Here is a 14,936-nt window from a genome sequence, read left to right on the forward strand (position 1 = left end):
GACTTATTTTTTCATGCACAATTCAAAAACTGGGAAAAGGAGCTCAGGTTGTTCTTCATCCAACAAAGCACCAGTAAGGCCCCCAGCCCTTGCTAGTGCAGGGCACTGTGCAATGTGCTGTGGTGGCAGTCATCTCCAACTTAGACCTCATGTGGCTGGCAAGCCCCCTGTGGAGTGAGCGCTGCCCTCCCTGTGCTCGGGATGCAGAAAGGGGGAGGTTAGGCACAGAGTCAGGCCCAGCCTGGAGTTACACCTCTAAAAACCAGCGTTGACTTGGTGCAGACCGATTGGGATGGTCCTGCTGCATCACCATCCATCCCAGGAAGGCAGGCATGGGAAGTAGATGAGATTTGGTAGAGTACCAGAGCTATTTCCAGCACTAAGTTGGCCCTGAAAGCAGCGCAGCCATGTACCTCACCTAGTAACACTGCTAAACCCAAGCTGCCTTGGCATCTGAGGTGTGAAAACTCCACAGCTCAGATAATCCAACTATGGGTGGCTGTTGACAGCTGATAGTATTGCCCTGGGTCCAAAGCCTGCACTGGAAGCATACAGCTGTATGAATAAGAGAGAGAGCAGTGCACATGAAAAGAACCAACTGCTAAAATATTGATAAATCTATCAAGAAAGCATAAAAATAATAAAAAAATAAACAGATGCTCAAGTACATCTTGAGATAATGAATTATGGAAGAGAATATGCTGCGAGTTTGCAGGGAAGGAAGGGAATGTGAGTAGGTAGACAGATGAGTGAGGGAAAGCAGGCAAAAAAATATTGCCTATCAAATGCAGAGGATACAATCATTTCACTCACTGTCTGCCGAGAAATCATCTATGTCAAGATGGGTGACTTGCAGCAAGTACGTGCAGGGGAAAAATGAGTCTTTCATAAAGAAAACCCAACCTAGTGAAAACCCTTAAACCCTAGAACCACTGCATAATTCAGGAGACTGGAAATTACTAGTCACAAAGTGGACAAAAGATGACAAAGGAATTTCCAGTGACCATGTATTGTGTGAAGTCAACTGAAGTTTCACTGCTGCTTTTCCTAAGAGTAAAAGTAAGCTCTTGAAGCAGACAAGCTGCTTGGACAGCATGTGTATGGGGGGAGGGCAGGAGTGCTGGAGAGGAAAAGTTAAAGCTGCATGAGTTTAATTTTGCAGCTTTACACTCCTGCAAACCTCGTGATTGTCTCTTTTACAAATGCCCTTTTTCAGAACGATGCACCAGATCCCATTTCGCTACATACCCAAGTCCAGCTTGCTAAATAGAAATTTCAAAATTTCTGTCGAAGTCTCCTGAACCTCAGAGGGTTTCTGAGCCCTGAAATTCTGCAGGGATCAGGCCCACAACATCACTCGTATGCCTTTCATTCATTTCTCAGAGATAGGGGAGGGGGTGTGTGTGTGCTGGGGAGAGAAGGGGACTTGAAAAATTTATTTTGCCTGTACACAGTTGATTAGGTTAGACAATAACAGTAATGTTATTGCATAAAGCCAAGGAACCCAAATTAATTTTCAAGTGAAGGCTACAGATATGAAGCTGAATCCCCCCTTGCTGCTAGTCCAGCCCTTAGAGTGCTGCCCCCAGTGCTCTGCTCTGGAGAACGAGACATGTACTCCTGCCCATCATCAGCTCATATGCAGCCAAGACTGGAGCCACTTCTCCTGACAACCTGGACGAGGCACCGCTCTTCCACCCTGCAGAACCTCTGACTCACCCCACATGCACTGCCGATCACCCCCCATGTAGGAAGCAGTTGTCCACTATTTTATCTTTGATGTTTTGTTTGTTTTGCATCAGTGGAGTATTACTCTGCACAATGTTTTGATTTTTGTTTCTTTTTTTCCCCCCAGGGCTTCAGCAGCGCGGCATCTGAAGGCTTCGCAAGCCTTGATGATTTAAGCCTCCCAACCAGCTTGTGGGGTCAGCGTCACCCCTGTGTTACAGATGGGAAGCAGACAGGCACAGGCAGTAAGTGAGTAACCCAAAGTCACGCGGCTTTCTGCCATTTGTGAGGTGACGGTAACTCAAGCTTCTTCCAACAGATCCCTGCCTCTTTCACACTACGTTTGCTACAGCTTGCACAGAGAATGAAGCATAACGAAGCCTACACTAAAGGCCACTTTCAACATGCAACCTGTTATGACAAGAACAAGAAGTACCCTGTTTGCCAGACCCACCAAGTTCAACCTACAACTGAGCATGTTTTAAATGTGCACACAGACATTTAAATTAAAGACTCCAAATAACCTTTAATTTTAATGGAAGCTGGGTACACAGAGATCTCAGTAAGGAAATCTGCTTCAGCTCCTTTTGTTCTATCTATGTGAATTAATTAATTTATCACTCAAACCCTTGGATATTCGAAGGCTGGGTTTAACGCTGGACTCCTAAATCTATGCTGGATAATGCAATTAAACTGTCCGGTCCTGCATTCTGCACACTCACACTTCTCATAACAGCTGAACTGGGACAATTACATTATTTTTGATGTCTCAGAAAGCTCTTAGGACTTTTAAACAGATGAGGAGGTGCCAACCCATTCTTAAGTTTCAGTGTTGCATTCCTCCAGCTGAATGACACCCTGTAGACATGTCTTCCCTCCATGACACTTGTCTCAAGCCTTTTTTTTGTTGTGTATCAGCTTGCTCTCTCAATGGGCAAGGGGTTGGCAGGGGAAGAGGAGCAGGGCCCTCAGACCACAGGAGCACTGTCAGAAAGGAGAGGAGTTTTTTCAGGTAAGGTGCCTATAGCTAAGATGTCTACATCTGACATGGCTCTCCAGGTGATCTTGTTTAGTGATGGAGAGGAACGGGCACTTCTGGGCTGGATGTCACCTCCTCTGCTGCAGGATGAGACAAATAAGACTCGACAGGAATCTATTTCTCTTCACTGACTATAAAGGAAACCAGGACAACTAGCTCCAGCGCAGGTGTCTATATTGTAGACATCTGTGTTTAGCCACTGAAACGACACCTGAGATGTCCATATGATGACTGAAAGAGAGAGGAATTTTCTGAGCAGCCTTTTAGTCTTGCTCCAGTCACCTCACTGCCTTAGATTAAAATGCAGTAGCACTGTCCACTGACACACTTGACCCATCCCCAGATGTGCTCTGGCCAGAGAGCAGGGCATGCGTTGCTCTCTTCTCCGCAGCAGACTACTGCCAGAGACACGCATCAAGGAGGGCTGGGGCAAACCAACAGTTGTCACCTGAACCCAATGCATGGGACGTGAAGGCCAGTACCCTGGGGAGTGGGAACAGGCCTTTTGTGTTAGATGGTCCTTGAGTCATAGAGGGATTCAATACACGGCACATCATGAGCGTTAGAGGGAGGAAGACAGCAGGAGTAAGGAGAAACATACCTTGCCATCTCACTGACCTATGCCAAGGGATGCCCATTTGTCTGGATATTCACCTTACTGGCTTTTCACTTCCCTTGCCATTTCTGCCATTTGCTTAGTGAATGAAAGAGCTCAAGAAAAGGCATAGCAAGCTGAAACATCCTGAAAACGCTGAGCTGCCTTCTAGCACACCAAAGAGAAAGTAAATCTCTAAGTAGAGATAAGTTGGCCCTGCCATACCACTGTTTGGACCAGACAACCTCTGAAGGTGTCTTCATACTCATCTCTTTGGAGCACTCCACAAATCCCTGTCCAACAGATTGTTACCGTAGCTAGGCTTGGAAATGGGGCTCAGATGAGGCAATGCCTTTGTGGATGCACTCTAAGTACTGGGGGTAAGTTAAACTGCAAGAAGGGAGATGTGATATGGGCCTCCCTCCTCTCCCAACTCACTCAACAACTTGCTCTTGAGATGAAACCTTCAGCAAGTTTGCTGATGACACCAAGCTGTGTGGTGTGGTTGACACACTGGAGGGAAGGGATGCCATCCAGAGGGACCTTGACAGGCTGGAGAGGTGGGCCTGTGCGAACCGCATGAAGTTCAACAAGGCCAAGTGCAAGGTCCTGCATGTGGGTGGGCACAATCCCAAGCAGAACTAAAGGCTGGGCGAGGAATGGATTGAAAGCAGCCCTGAGGAGAAGGACTTGGGGGTATTGATTGATGAGAAGCTCAACATGAGCCGGCAGTGTGCGCTTGCAGCCCAGAAAGCCAACCTTGTCCTGGGCTGCATCAAAAGAGGCGTGACCAGCAGGTCGAGGGAGGTGATCCTGCCCCTCTACTCTGCTCTTGTGAGACCCCACCTGGAGTACTGCGTCCAGCTCTGAGGGCCCCCGTACGAGAGAGACATGGAGCTGTTGGAGCGAGTCCAGAGGAGGGCCACAAAGCTGATCAGAGGGCTGGAGCACCTCTCCTAGGAGGACAGGCTGAGAGAGTTGGGATTGTTCAGCCTGGAGAAAAGGCGGCTCCGGGGAGATCTAATTGCGGCCTTCCAGTATCTGAAGGGGCCTACAGAAAAGCTGGTGAGGGACTGTTTATCAGGGAGTGTAGTGACAGGACAAGGGGTAATGGGTTTAAGCTGAAGGAGGGTCGATTTAGATTAGATGTTAGAAAGAAATTCTTTCCTGTTAGAGTGGTGAGGCACTGGAACGGGTTGCCCAGAGAGGCTGTGGATGCCCCCTCCCTGGAAGTGTTCAAGGCCAGGTTGGATGGGGCTTCGGGCAACGTGGTCTAGTGGAGGGTGTCCCTGCCCATGGCAGGGGGGTTGGAACTAGATGATCTTTGAGGTCCCTTCCAACCCCAACGATTCTATGATTCTATGATTCTATATCAAAATAAACACATATCTAGGCCTCATTCCACTGGAATTTTGTGTTTTCCATATATATTATGTATACACACATATCAATATATTTTTGTCTATTAAATTTTCATACTACTGACTCCACTTACTTATGTACAAACTGACTGAACCCACTAATCTCTGGACAGGAACTGCTGACAGTGCCCTGCAAGCTGCGGCGTGAGGGTGAGCGGGGCTGTGGCGACAGCGCACAACTCACCAACTTGCGGATTTCACATTCTAGGTTTTGAATACAGTCCAGTTTCCTCTTGCGGCAGCGCTGAGCTGCAATTCGGTTCTTGCTGCGCCGGCGGACGTCGTGGATGAACTCGAGCTGCTCTGAGGTTAGCTTGTGCATCTTTATCATCATCTGGAAATCATTCCTTGGAAGATCTGTGATTTGATCAACAGGAAAAGGAAGTTTCACCTAAAACAAACAAATATGAGACAAGAGCAAAGAGTCATATTTTGCCTGCTGAATGCAAGCCGAACAATGCTGAGCGGAAGGATGATTACCTATGCTGCCGCCCCCTAAATAAACAACACACCAAGTTTTACACTGAGCAAGTTTTTAACACTCCCTTGTGGCACATCGTGGAGGTCCAGATGGTAAGGATCAGATTGTAGTTGTACTGAAATCAGCAATATAGATGAATCCCAGGTAAAAATTTCATCTTTCTAAAAAGCTCTAATAACAGATCTCCTTGCATTAAAAGAAGGCTCTGTCCACTAAGACACAGCCTTTTGGAAACAGTGAAGTACCTTGCTGCTATTAATTTCAAACTGGTTTCAAAGAATGAGCTATTACCGCAGCAGGAAACCTGTGTCTGCATGGCCTGCAGAACTGAAAGTTTGATTAGGTGTGAGGTTACAAATGCAACTTGACACTGCAAGTGGATGAAAAATACCATATCGTAATTAGGAAAGGTCGCCTAATCAGCATTTCAACTGAGCAGTACACTATATAAGAAGAAAGGGTCAGAGGAGTGCGACGCAACATGTCCTACCCTGCTAAAATATATGCATTTTGAAATAAACCAATATTTGCTGACATTCTAATATTTTTGTAGAGTGAAGAGCATTCAAGTTGCATTTCTTGAAAAAAACCCCAAACAGTCTAAAACCTCAGTTACTTGCAGTACAACATTTTTTTCTTCAGGCCACAAACTGCCATCCCATTTTGACCGTAGACCACGCGACCATAGCTCCAGGTTCTGACTTCAGGAATTCCAATCATCTCTTCCACTCCTACCAATTATGCATTAAAGCAAAGCAAAACACAAGGCTCCTGACAGTTTGGAGCAATGAACACACGCCATCTCAAAACCTGGAGAATGGCAGATGTGCTCAAAGACTTCTGTTAGCTTTTTTCCCCCAAACCTATCAGCTTGCTAAAATCAAAGTAAGCACCTCTCCCTACAAACCTTGCTTCACTTTGTAGCTTCAGACCGATAACATGACTATCAAAAAAATAATGTTCCTCGGTGGACTGCTGTGTTTGGTGGTCAAATAAGAATCAGTTGACAAAGCTGAAGGAGATGACAACTGAGTAACTGACTGACCCCTTCTTTTTTTTAAGTCATACCCACACTGCCCAAAAGATGGCAGTAAATATTTACATTTCTGTCCCCATTTGGTACAATCCAGCCTCTCGAACAAGGAGACTATTCTGCATGCAGGCTACCAGAGAAGATATGATTTACGTTGCTCCAGTCAAGCAAAAGATATGGGTTGAAAAGGTTCCTTTGATATTTAAAACATGGTTAACGTCTTCGAACAGTGCACTTTAATTATTTGGAGATAAATAAAATAACAGCACAGATTAGAAATAAGTTATTTTCATTGGAGAGCTGAATTTGTTTATGCAGAACAGTTTGCTGAGGACACATGTACACAAATACACAGCAGCGGTCTCTGGCACTGACAGTCACGGACCCTCGCTGGGCACCCGGACCTGCCAATAACCAGCTCCTCGCCTTGTTTATGAGCTTGCGTTTTCTTGAGCTCTTCTATCATTGCTCTGTGCATCTCCAAGCCTGGGCCAGGTGAAATACAGTGCAAACACCTACCGCATCCTTTCAGATGGTTTCATGCTCTGAACATTGCCATTCTGCCCCATGTGTCCACGTGCTGCTTCACAACACACTACTTGACAGGTCAATTTAAACTGGCAAGAAACACCAAACAATACCCCAGTCCCCCCAGATTCCTGCTTGTGCACACAAAGGCTGACCTTAGGCACAGTGATGTGGACTACCTTGTTTACAGACTGCTAATGACATGAAACCTGTTTGATTTCCCCTCCCTAGCCTTTGGACAGTCAACATAAACTTGGTGTCACCTGGTTTTCTCTCAAGCTTCAATCAGGGTCTGAAAACGAAAACAGCCTGTGCTTTCCTCTGAAAGACACCACAGTTTGACTGCAAAAACAGTCCTTTCACGTTCCCGGTTTTCCCTTATTTTCTTAAGTCCAAAGCGGAAAGCAATGTTAACTTTGTTTCTTCCTCCCTCTCCCTTTCAAAACATATTTACTTGCAAGGAGGAGATGTGCTTGCAGCTGGAATGGGAATAAAAGGGAAGCAACTTAAATCTGTCAGGTAGAAGTCGCTGAAGGGAAATGGGAAAATAAATTGAAATAGATTCATAAAAAAAAATAACGGATTGAAAAGAAAACCATCCACACAGCAGGCCAGAGACTGCTATCAGTAAACCCAGCATAATCCCGCTCCTGTCATAGGCAGCACTGCGCAGGATTAAAAACGTGAAAGGGAGAGTGGAAGTGAGTCAGACTCATTTCCTTCACCATTCACAGCATTTTTATTGCCTGTCTCCCTCTCCGCAATTAGCTGTCAACTGAAAAAAAAACCACCAAGCCCTTGGCGCGCACACAGTGAATAACTGCACCGGGGTATTGCTGCAGCGAGAGGCTAACGGTGTTTTACGTCGGCACAGGGCAAGACTCTCTGCTGGCATTTATCACAACAGAGCGGTAAGTCAATTTGCAAGAGCCGACGACTGTGCCACGGCTGTGATTCATCTGACCCACTTAGAGCCGTCTGAAATGACGGGTTGGGACTAGCTCATGTCCAGGTCCCTGCTGTTGGCACCGAGGAGAGCGAGGCCTTTGGATGGCAATGCATCCCGCACGGCTTCTCCCTCCTCCTGCCTGCAGAACGAGCAGAGAGGAGACTTAGGAAAGATGCTGTGTCTTACGGTATCTAAGGTAGGTGAGAGAAACCTGGCCTGCGGTGTCTGAAAAAAGACAGTCAATCTTTTCTAAGATGTGTAAGAAAAACACAGCAAGTATGTTTTCTCGTAAACTTTTATTTTTAATAACTATGAACTTCATACAGGAAATGACTGTGTGCTCTTTGGTTCAGACTATTTCAAATTAGGAATGTAAGCGGGATCCCTACTCCTCCCGGGAGTTACTCCAGCCAGAGCTAACCTCACAGAGCTCTAAAATCTTCCCTATCAGCACAACTGCTCTTTCCCTGCATTTTTACACCAACAACAGAAGCTCTGTTTCCACCACACGACAAATAAACCGAGACTTTCTGCCACCACTGCAGCCTCTTTTGACCCCGACTCTGGCTGATGCACGCCCGAGAGGACAGCCAACCCACCCTGGTGAAAAAGAAAACTTGTTTATGATTTTGCGGCAATTTTACCCCCTGTATTAGCATTAGGACGCCAGTGTAAAAGTCATTGCTTTGAGTGGCTAAGTAACAGCAGCGATCTAAACAGACAGGGACAGCCATTGACTCAGCACATGAAAGGCCCAGATAAAATCAATTAATTCCTTCAAGCTTCACTAGTTAGTGCCAGCTTGGATCATATGCCAGTTACTGCTGTGCCGCTCACATACTGTACTAGTTACTGCTGCCGCTGCTCTCCCTCCTCTCTTTTTCTTTGGAATAAAGGAAAGGACCAAGGCCCCAATATTCACTCACATTAAAATATAAATGCCAAGTGTTGGGAATTTCCTTATGTCATGAGCAATACTAGCTTTTTCATGCTTTCTTTATATCTAAATTTCAACATCATCTTTCTTGAACTGTCAAGTGTTAGTAAAGACACTGAACTTCCCAAGCCTGGCTTAACATCACAGTAACTAAAAGGATTCCTAGATTATCCCTAAGAAAAAGTAATCACTATTGGGCATGGGAAGCTTAGGGGAGACCTTATCACCATGTTCCAATACTTTGTGGCTACAAAAAAGATGGAGACTCTCTTTTTACAAGGAGTCACATGGAAAAGATGAGGGGTAATGGGTGCAAATTACTCCTGGGGAGATGCCAACTGGACACTAGAGGAAAATTTTTCACAATGAGAACTATCGGCCATTGGAATAATCTCCCTGGGGAAGTGGTGGATTGCCCAACATTTGACACTTTTAAGATTTGGCTGGACGGGGTGCTGGGCCATCTTGTCTAGACCGTGCTTTTGCCAAGAAAGGTTGGACCAGATGATCCTTGAGGTCCCTTCCAAGCTGGTGTTCTATGATTCTGTGATGTAAGGTACCAGCTTACCTTTATAAATGGTTCAAAATCTTGGTCATTTCTTCCAGAGTTTTAAGAAATAAAACTGTCACCTTAGTGCCCTTAAACTGAAAGCCAGAGCTATTGAAAGCCTCTGACACTTAAAATTGCCCAGCCCTTGGAAAGCTCTCAGGACCCACCCAAGCAATCTAGCATAGGGGCTGAATCATCTCAATGCTTTTTTGATGTAGAAAGGGGTAATTTGCTTCACACAGAAGAGCCAAACACATTAATGCTGTTTTTCCTAGTATCTTCCCTAGCATGCAAGTCTGTCTTCTGCAAATGCTCAAGAAGAAATTCACCCCAGGACAGGAATTGAGGTGTGTTCACCTGTGTGAGGGGCTCGATTGCCTACACACTATTTCAGGCACCACCTGTGGTCCCACAGAATAGAGACCTACCTGAATTAACTTGGACAGAAGCTATCTAAGAAGCACAAAGCCAATGGGCCACACTTTGTGTAACAGAGAGGACAAGTAGGATGCACTCTCACTAGTTTCCTCATTCTGCTGTCTACTGGCATAGGTAAAGCCTTCAAAGCACCTCTTCTTTTCAGATGTCAACCACACCAGGAAGGCAGAGGACTGCAAGTGAAGAACGGCAAGCCCAGGCAGCAAAGATCTAGCACTGTCAACAAACCAGGTCTGAAATGGGCTTGATCAGCAGGTCCCACTGCAAACAGCCTGTCCTATCTGCCACAACACAGCTGATGGCCATGTACTTGCCTGGGGTCAACTCCAGTCTCACCTCCTGAGGGCCACGAGGGGTGTTTGGGTTGGCAAATGCTGCCTGAGAGGGCACTGCCGTGCACTTAGTGGAGGCAGCCTGGGTAACCTTTTGATTTGCCACCTGCCTCAGAGAACTGCGGGACGGGGCTGCTGGCCCCATGGTTGAAGGCTTTAACCTAACAATCAGGAGATGTGGACGGAGTTCTCATCCTTTAACCCATGACTTGGACTTGTATTCAGATCACACACTGTTGGTGCTTAAAATGCTGAGCTGACCTCTTCCCTTTCATTGCTTGCAGCGTCCCCAGTTTCCAGCCCTTAAAAGGGCACAATACAGTATGCCTGCCCATTAACAGGCTTTTCTGTGACCAGGGATAGCACAGAAACATCGACAGAAGCCTTAGGCGCATTTGAGAAGGGCAGATTAGGCAGTGAAACGAGAGGGGATAAAGTGCGGTATGTCTGAAAAAATCTGCTTTTGCAGAAAAAAATACAAGAACTGGAAAGAGTTCTTCAAGAGCTCCAGCAAGGGCTTCAGCTCAGGGCATAACAGAATTGATTGTGGGCTGCAATGAAATAATACAGTGTTTAAAAGGACCTGCCTGAAATTTCAAGCTTGTAATGGAAAACTCTCACTGTTGTAATCCAGTAATTCTCTGCTACCAGCATGGATACCACTCCTACTGAAGAGAGGAAAGGAAACAAAACTGCCATGAACTTTATCTTGCAAGACCAATGTTTGACAAGATTCCATTTAACCAGATGGTGCCAAACAGATTTCCCAGTGCTTTGCTGATGCTGCTGAGGATCCTGGTCAGGAGGACATCCACCAGAGAAGAATGTGGAGACTACCTTCCTCATTTTCAAATTTATAAACCTAGTAAGATCAGGAAATCTGGGATGACTGAACACCAAATTCTGAGGAGGAACTACAATACAAAAGCAAGTTAACACCTTAACATGCATTTTCCTTGGTTGTCCTTTTTACATAACACTCTTCGCTGAGCAGAAACACTAAGCAGTGAAGAAGACTCAGCTTAGGTAACTCAGCACAGCTCCAGTAGATTTCTGCAACTTTGGTTTACCCCCTTTTACCGGGGCTCTGACTTTTAGTACTTTGCTAACCATCAGCAGATGAACAGAGAAAGGGTGGCTGCCTGTCACTTAACATAGAGGGGTTTGGACTCTCACTGAAGGTTATTTGCCTACAATATCCTCAATGGTCCAATTGCATTAGCTCTGCCTTTATGAAAATTTCCTTTGAAAAGTAAGTCACTAACCCAGGTGGGAAATTCTTTTGAAATATAAATGCAATTGAATACAATTCTCTAGATAGTAATAGTTCTTGGAAAACTCCACCTCTTACCTCCTCCTACCCTTGTTTACTCTTTTCCTAAGAAAACTCACTCATCAAATTAGACTGAGCTGAGATTTCTTTTTAACTGGTTTTAGTAGTATAATATTTTTACAAGTTTTCTAGCAGAACCCCCCCCCATAGATACTTGCTGAAGAAAATGAATATCAAGAAAAGTAGGTAGTGCTGAAGTTTCTGTTCCTAAGTAGGTTAACAGATTGACAGACTACTTCCTTCTCAACAATTGATTATTTCAGGGCTTATTGTTTTGTTGTTGCTATTTTAAGCAGGATTGTCAGAACCTGCCTGCAAGCACCGAGTGTAAGTCTTCTCTCTAGTATTATATCCCAATAACTGATTTTTAACAACCTGTGGAGGCCTTAGGGAGCCGGGTGAAAAGAGCAACACAAACTGTTCAATGCTTCTGTAAAGTCCCATCAGCTCAAGTAACAGCCCCGTTCCTGCAACTCTGTAACATGGGGACACCCCACATTGCACTTGCTGCTTCTAGCACAAAGCCTTGAGAAAGGGAAATCCCAGAAGATTCTGGGTGGCTCCCTTAACAGGAAGGAAAAGGAAAGGCAAAGACCTCCTGGAGAGGATTTACCAGCAGTGTTACAGGGACCACCACCTCCTCTGACACTCGCGACTGCACCCTGCACCCCACTATGGGAGGGCGGCTGGCCGCAGAGCGGGGTCACCTTCACCCATACGACACTCATGCTGAGCCCTACCACTGAACAACTTGGGCACGTGCTCCTGAATGGCATCTGTCTGTGGGAAAACAGAGTGTCCTAAAAAGGCAAAGAGACAAAACCTTTCACCTACTTCTCACACAATCGATACACTGGCAAACAATGTTTTCTGACATTAACTCTGGCACCGACAGCAGTCTGAGACCCAAATTGAGACCAACAAGGTCCAAATTCCAGGGGAACTGAGCAGCTCTGTGAGATAACCGAGGGTCAGAGTCCACCAGGCTTATTCCCATCAGGCCATCCCACCCAAATGAAAGCCCAGCAGCAGAAGGGCCTGTGCAGCTACTCTCCGGAGAGGCGAGCGCCTGCGTGTTGACCCCAGATATCTTATCAGGTGCTTTTTGAAGAGAAGCTCAGCAAACACTGTGTGATTCGATATGACAGGGGGCAAGGGACCTGTCTGGGAAGTTGTTAGGACAGCAAGGGCAAACCAACAGTTTTGGGAATGGAGAAAGATTCCCATGCAGCTTAAGGGAAGGTGAAGGACAGAAAGCAGTCCATTTCAGACTGCTGTGAGTCTCTCTTGCTGTTTTAATGGCAGCCAAACTGCTAAAAGTAGGTAGAGCAACTTATACAAGAACTTCCTGCTGCCATTAGATATTTTCTACTGTCTGGTTTAACATGTCCTTCACTGAGGTTTCCACAGCAGTGGATCTGTGACAGGACAAGGGGTAATGGGTTGAAGCTGAAGGAGGGTCGATTTAGATTAGATGTTAGAAAGAAATTCTTTCCTGTTAGAGTGGTGAGGCACTGGAACAGGTTGCCCAGAGAGGCTGTGGAGGCCCCATCCCTGGAAGTGTTCAAGGCCAGGTTGGATGGGGCTTTGGGCAACGTGGTCTAGTGGAGGGTGTCCCTGCCCGCAGCAGGGGGGTTGGAACTAGATGATCTTTGAGGTCCCTTCCAACCCAAACCAGTCTATGATTCTATGATGATTCTATGATCTTGCAGGAGTGCAGGATACACACCCCAAGTCGCTCTATACATACGACATTGTTTAATGAGGCTGCAATGTCCTTTCTTGTATTGGTAACAACCTTTACAAATTCGTTTTTCAGACAAAATCTGTACCGAAGCACTGGTGTGATTGGTTCACCCTTCGCTTGCTCAGGACAGTGCAGTGCAACCTCACAGAGCATTAATTTCCTCACCACAGTTTTAATGCCTAGCAGTCCTAATCAAAACAGCTTGGGGAAAAAAAAAAAAAAGGGCAAAAAAAAAAAGCCTTATCAGCAGTCCCAGGGAGAAAACTTGTTCAGCACAGTGCGGAAAATCTTCCCAGGAGGAAACAGTGGCAAAACCAGGAGTGGAGCAGACCCAGAGCCAGCGGCACACCCAGACTGCCTCCCGTAGCCCACCTGCTTGCTCCTCTCGTCAATGTGTCTCCTCTCATCCACGCTCTCCTGCACACATTTGCATACTTTTTTGGGGACACTACCAACAATCCCCTATACCCTTCTCATTTGACTCTTCTGGGCTCATTTCTGCTGCAAAATCTCCACGAAATTAGCCAATTATGACAGCTAATTAGTCATCAAACCCCAAAAGGCTAACCTCCTGCCCTCTTCACAGCCTCACGCTGTGCACTAACCCTTGCTGAGCAAGCAGCACATGTGGGTGGAGATCCCACGCTCCCCTCGGTCCCACTCCCTGCTCCCTTCTGCCCTTCATAAAGGCAGGACTTCACAGAGTAACCTTGGTATTGCCAAGCAGAGTGGTTCTGCTGTAGGGCTTCTTGAATAAGGTCCTATGTACAGCATGCCACCCACCTTCCAAGGAGACTCTTCTCCCTTCTGCATTGTCCCCAGCTCAGGACACGGGGACAAACAAGACCTGTCCTCTCAAAACCATAGGTACAGCATGACAGAGCTTAGGACACCAGAGGCTTCCCAGGCTCTTCAGCTCTTCCTTAGAGCTAAGCAAAAAACCACTCAACTAAAGGAATCATCCACATTTGCCTAGAAGGTGTCTTCCAGAGCCTGGGATGTAGCTGGAATAAGGATTGGGGGATAAAATAAAGTTCACTCTTTTCATCCCTACCCTACTGGTTCTGTCCTGGGTGCTCACAGCATGGGAACCCCCTACACTTGCAGTTGCTGCTCCCCATGCTGAAGCACAAGCTCTCAGTGGAGCACTTCAGTGTTACGAGGAGCCAGATACACAGTTTCACCCAGATGCTCTCCAGGTCATGCAGTTTCCTAATGAAACTGTGAAAACATCCAGTCTTTTTTTCATTTTCTGGGCTCTACCACGCTTCTCCATAATTTAAGTCTTCCATCAAACTAGTGACTTCACACAGACAGTTTATTTGATCACGGTTAGCCAGTTATCACCACAGCATCTCCAGCTGGCCCACCTCCAGTTTTGAAGTGGGCGCTCTTTCTCTTCCATCTCATGGGAGAGCCACAGGACAATTCACAGCTTGCTCTCCAGCCCCTGACCATCCCCCTGCCGTTCTCCTAATAGTCCTGTAAATTAAAAGATAACTTCTCTTCGAGACCATTTATGCAACGGCTGCTAGAGCTCACCACCAAAAAAATCACAGAATCATAGAATATTAAGATTGGAAAAGACCTCTAAGATCATCAAGTCCAACTGTTGACACAACATCACTGTGTCTACTAAACCATGTCCTGAAGTGCCACGCCTACATGTTTTTTAAACACCTCCAGGGATGGTGACTCCACCACCTCTCTGGGCAGCCTGTTCCAATGCCTGACCACTCTTTCGGTGAAGAAAAAAAAAAAAAAAGTAAAAAAAAAAAAGTAAAAAAAAAAGTAAAAAAAAAAAAAAAGTGGGGTCACAGGTAGG

The 14,936-nt window shown here is 46.0% G+C and overlaps 1 protein-coding gene across 10 annotated transcripts in view; it reads right to left on the reverse strand.

Moving 5' to 3' along the window:
* Positions 1-14,936, reverse strand: part of BACH2 (BTB domain and CNC homolog 2) — a 198,460-nt gene that overhangs the window by 7,760 nt on the left and 175,764 nt on the right. For all 10 annotated transcript variants that reach the window (XM_054820170.1, XM_054820174.1, XM_054820176.1 and 7 more), the window contains one exon: positions 4,968-5,174. In XM_054820170.1, coding sequence (XP_054676145.1) covers positions 4,968-5,174 — 207 coding nt within the window. The remainder of the gene's footprint in view (positions 1-4,967; positions 5,175-14,936) is intronic.

Source organism: Grus americana, chromosome 3, assembly GCF_028858705.1.
Source record: "Grus americana isolate bGruAme1 chromosome 3, bGruAme1.mat, whole genome shotgun sequence".
Classification (NCBI taxonomy): Eukaryota; Metazoa; Chordata; class Aves; order Gruiformes; family Gruidae; genus Grus; species Grus americana.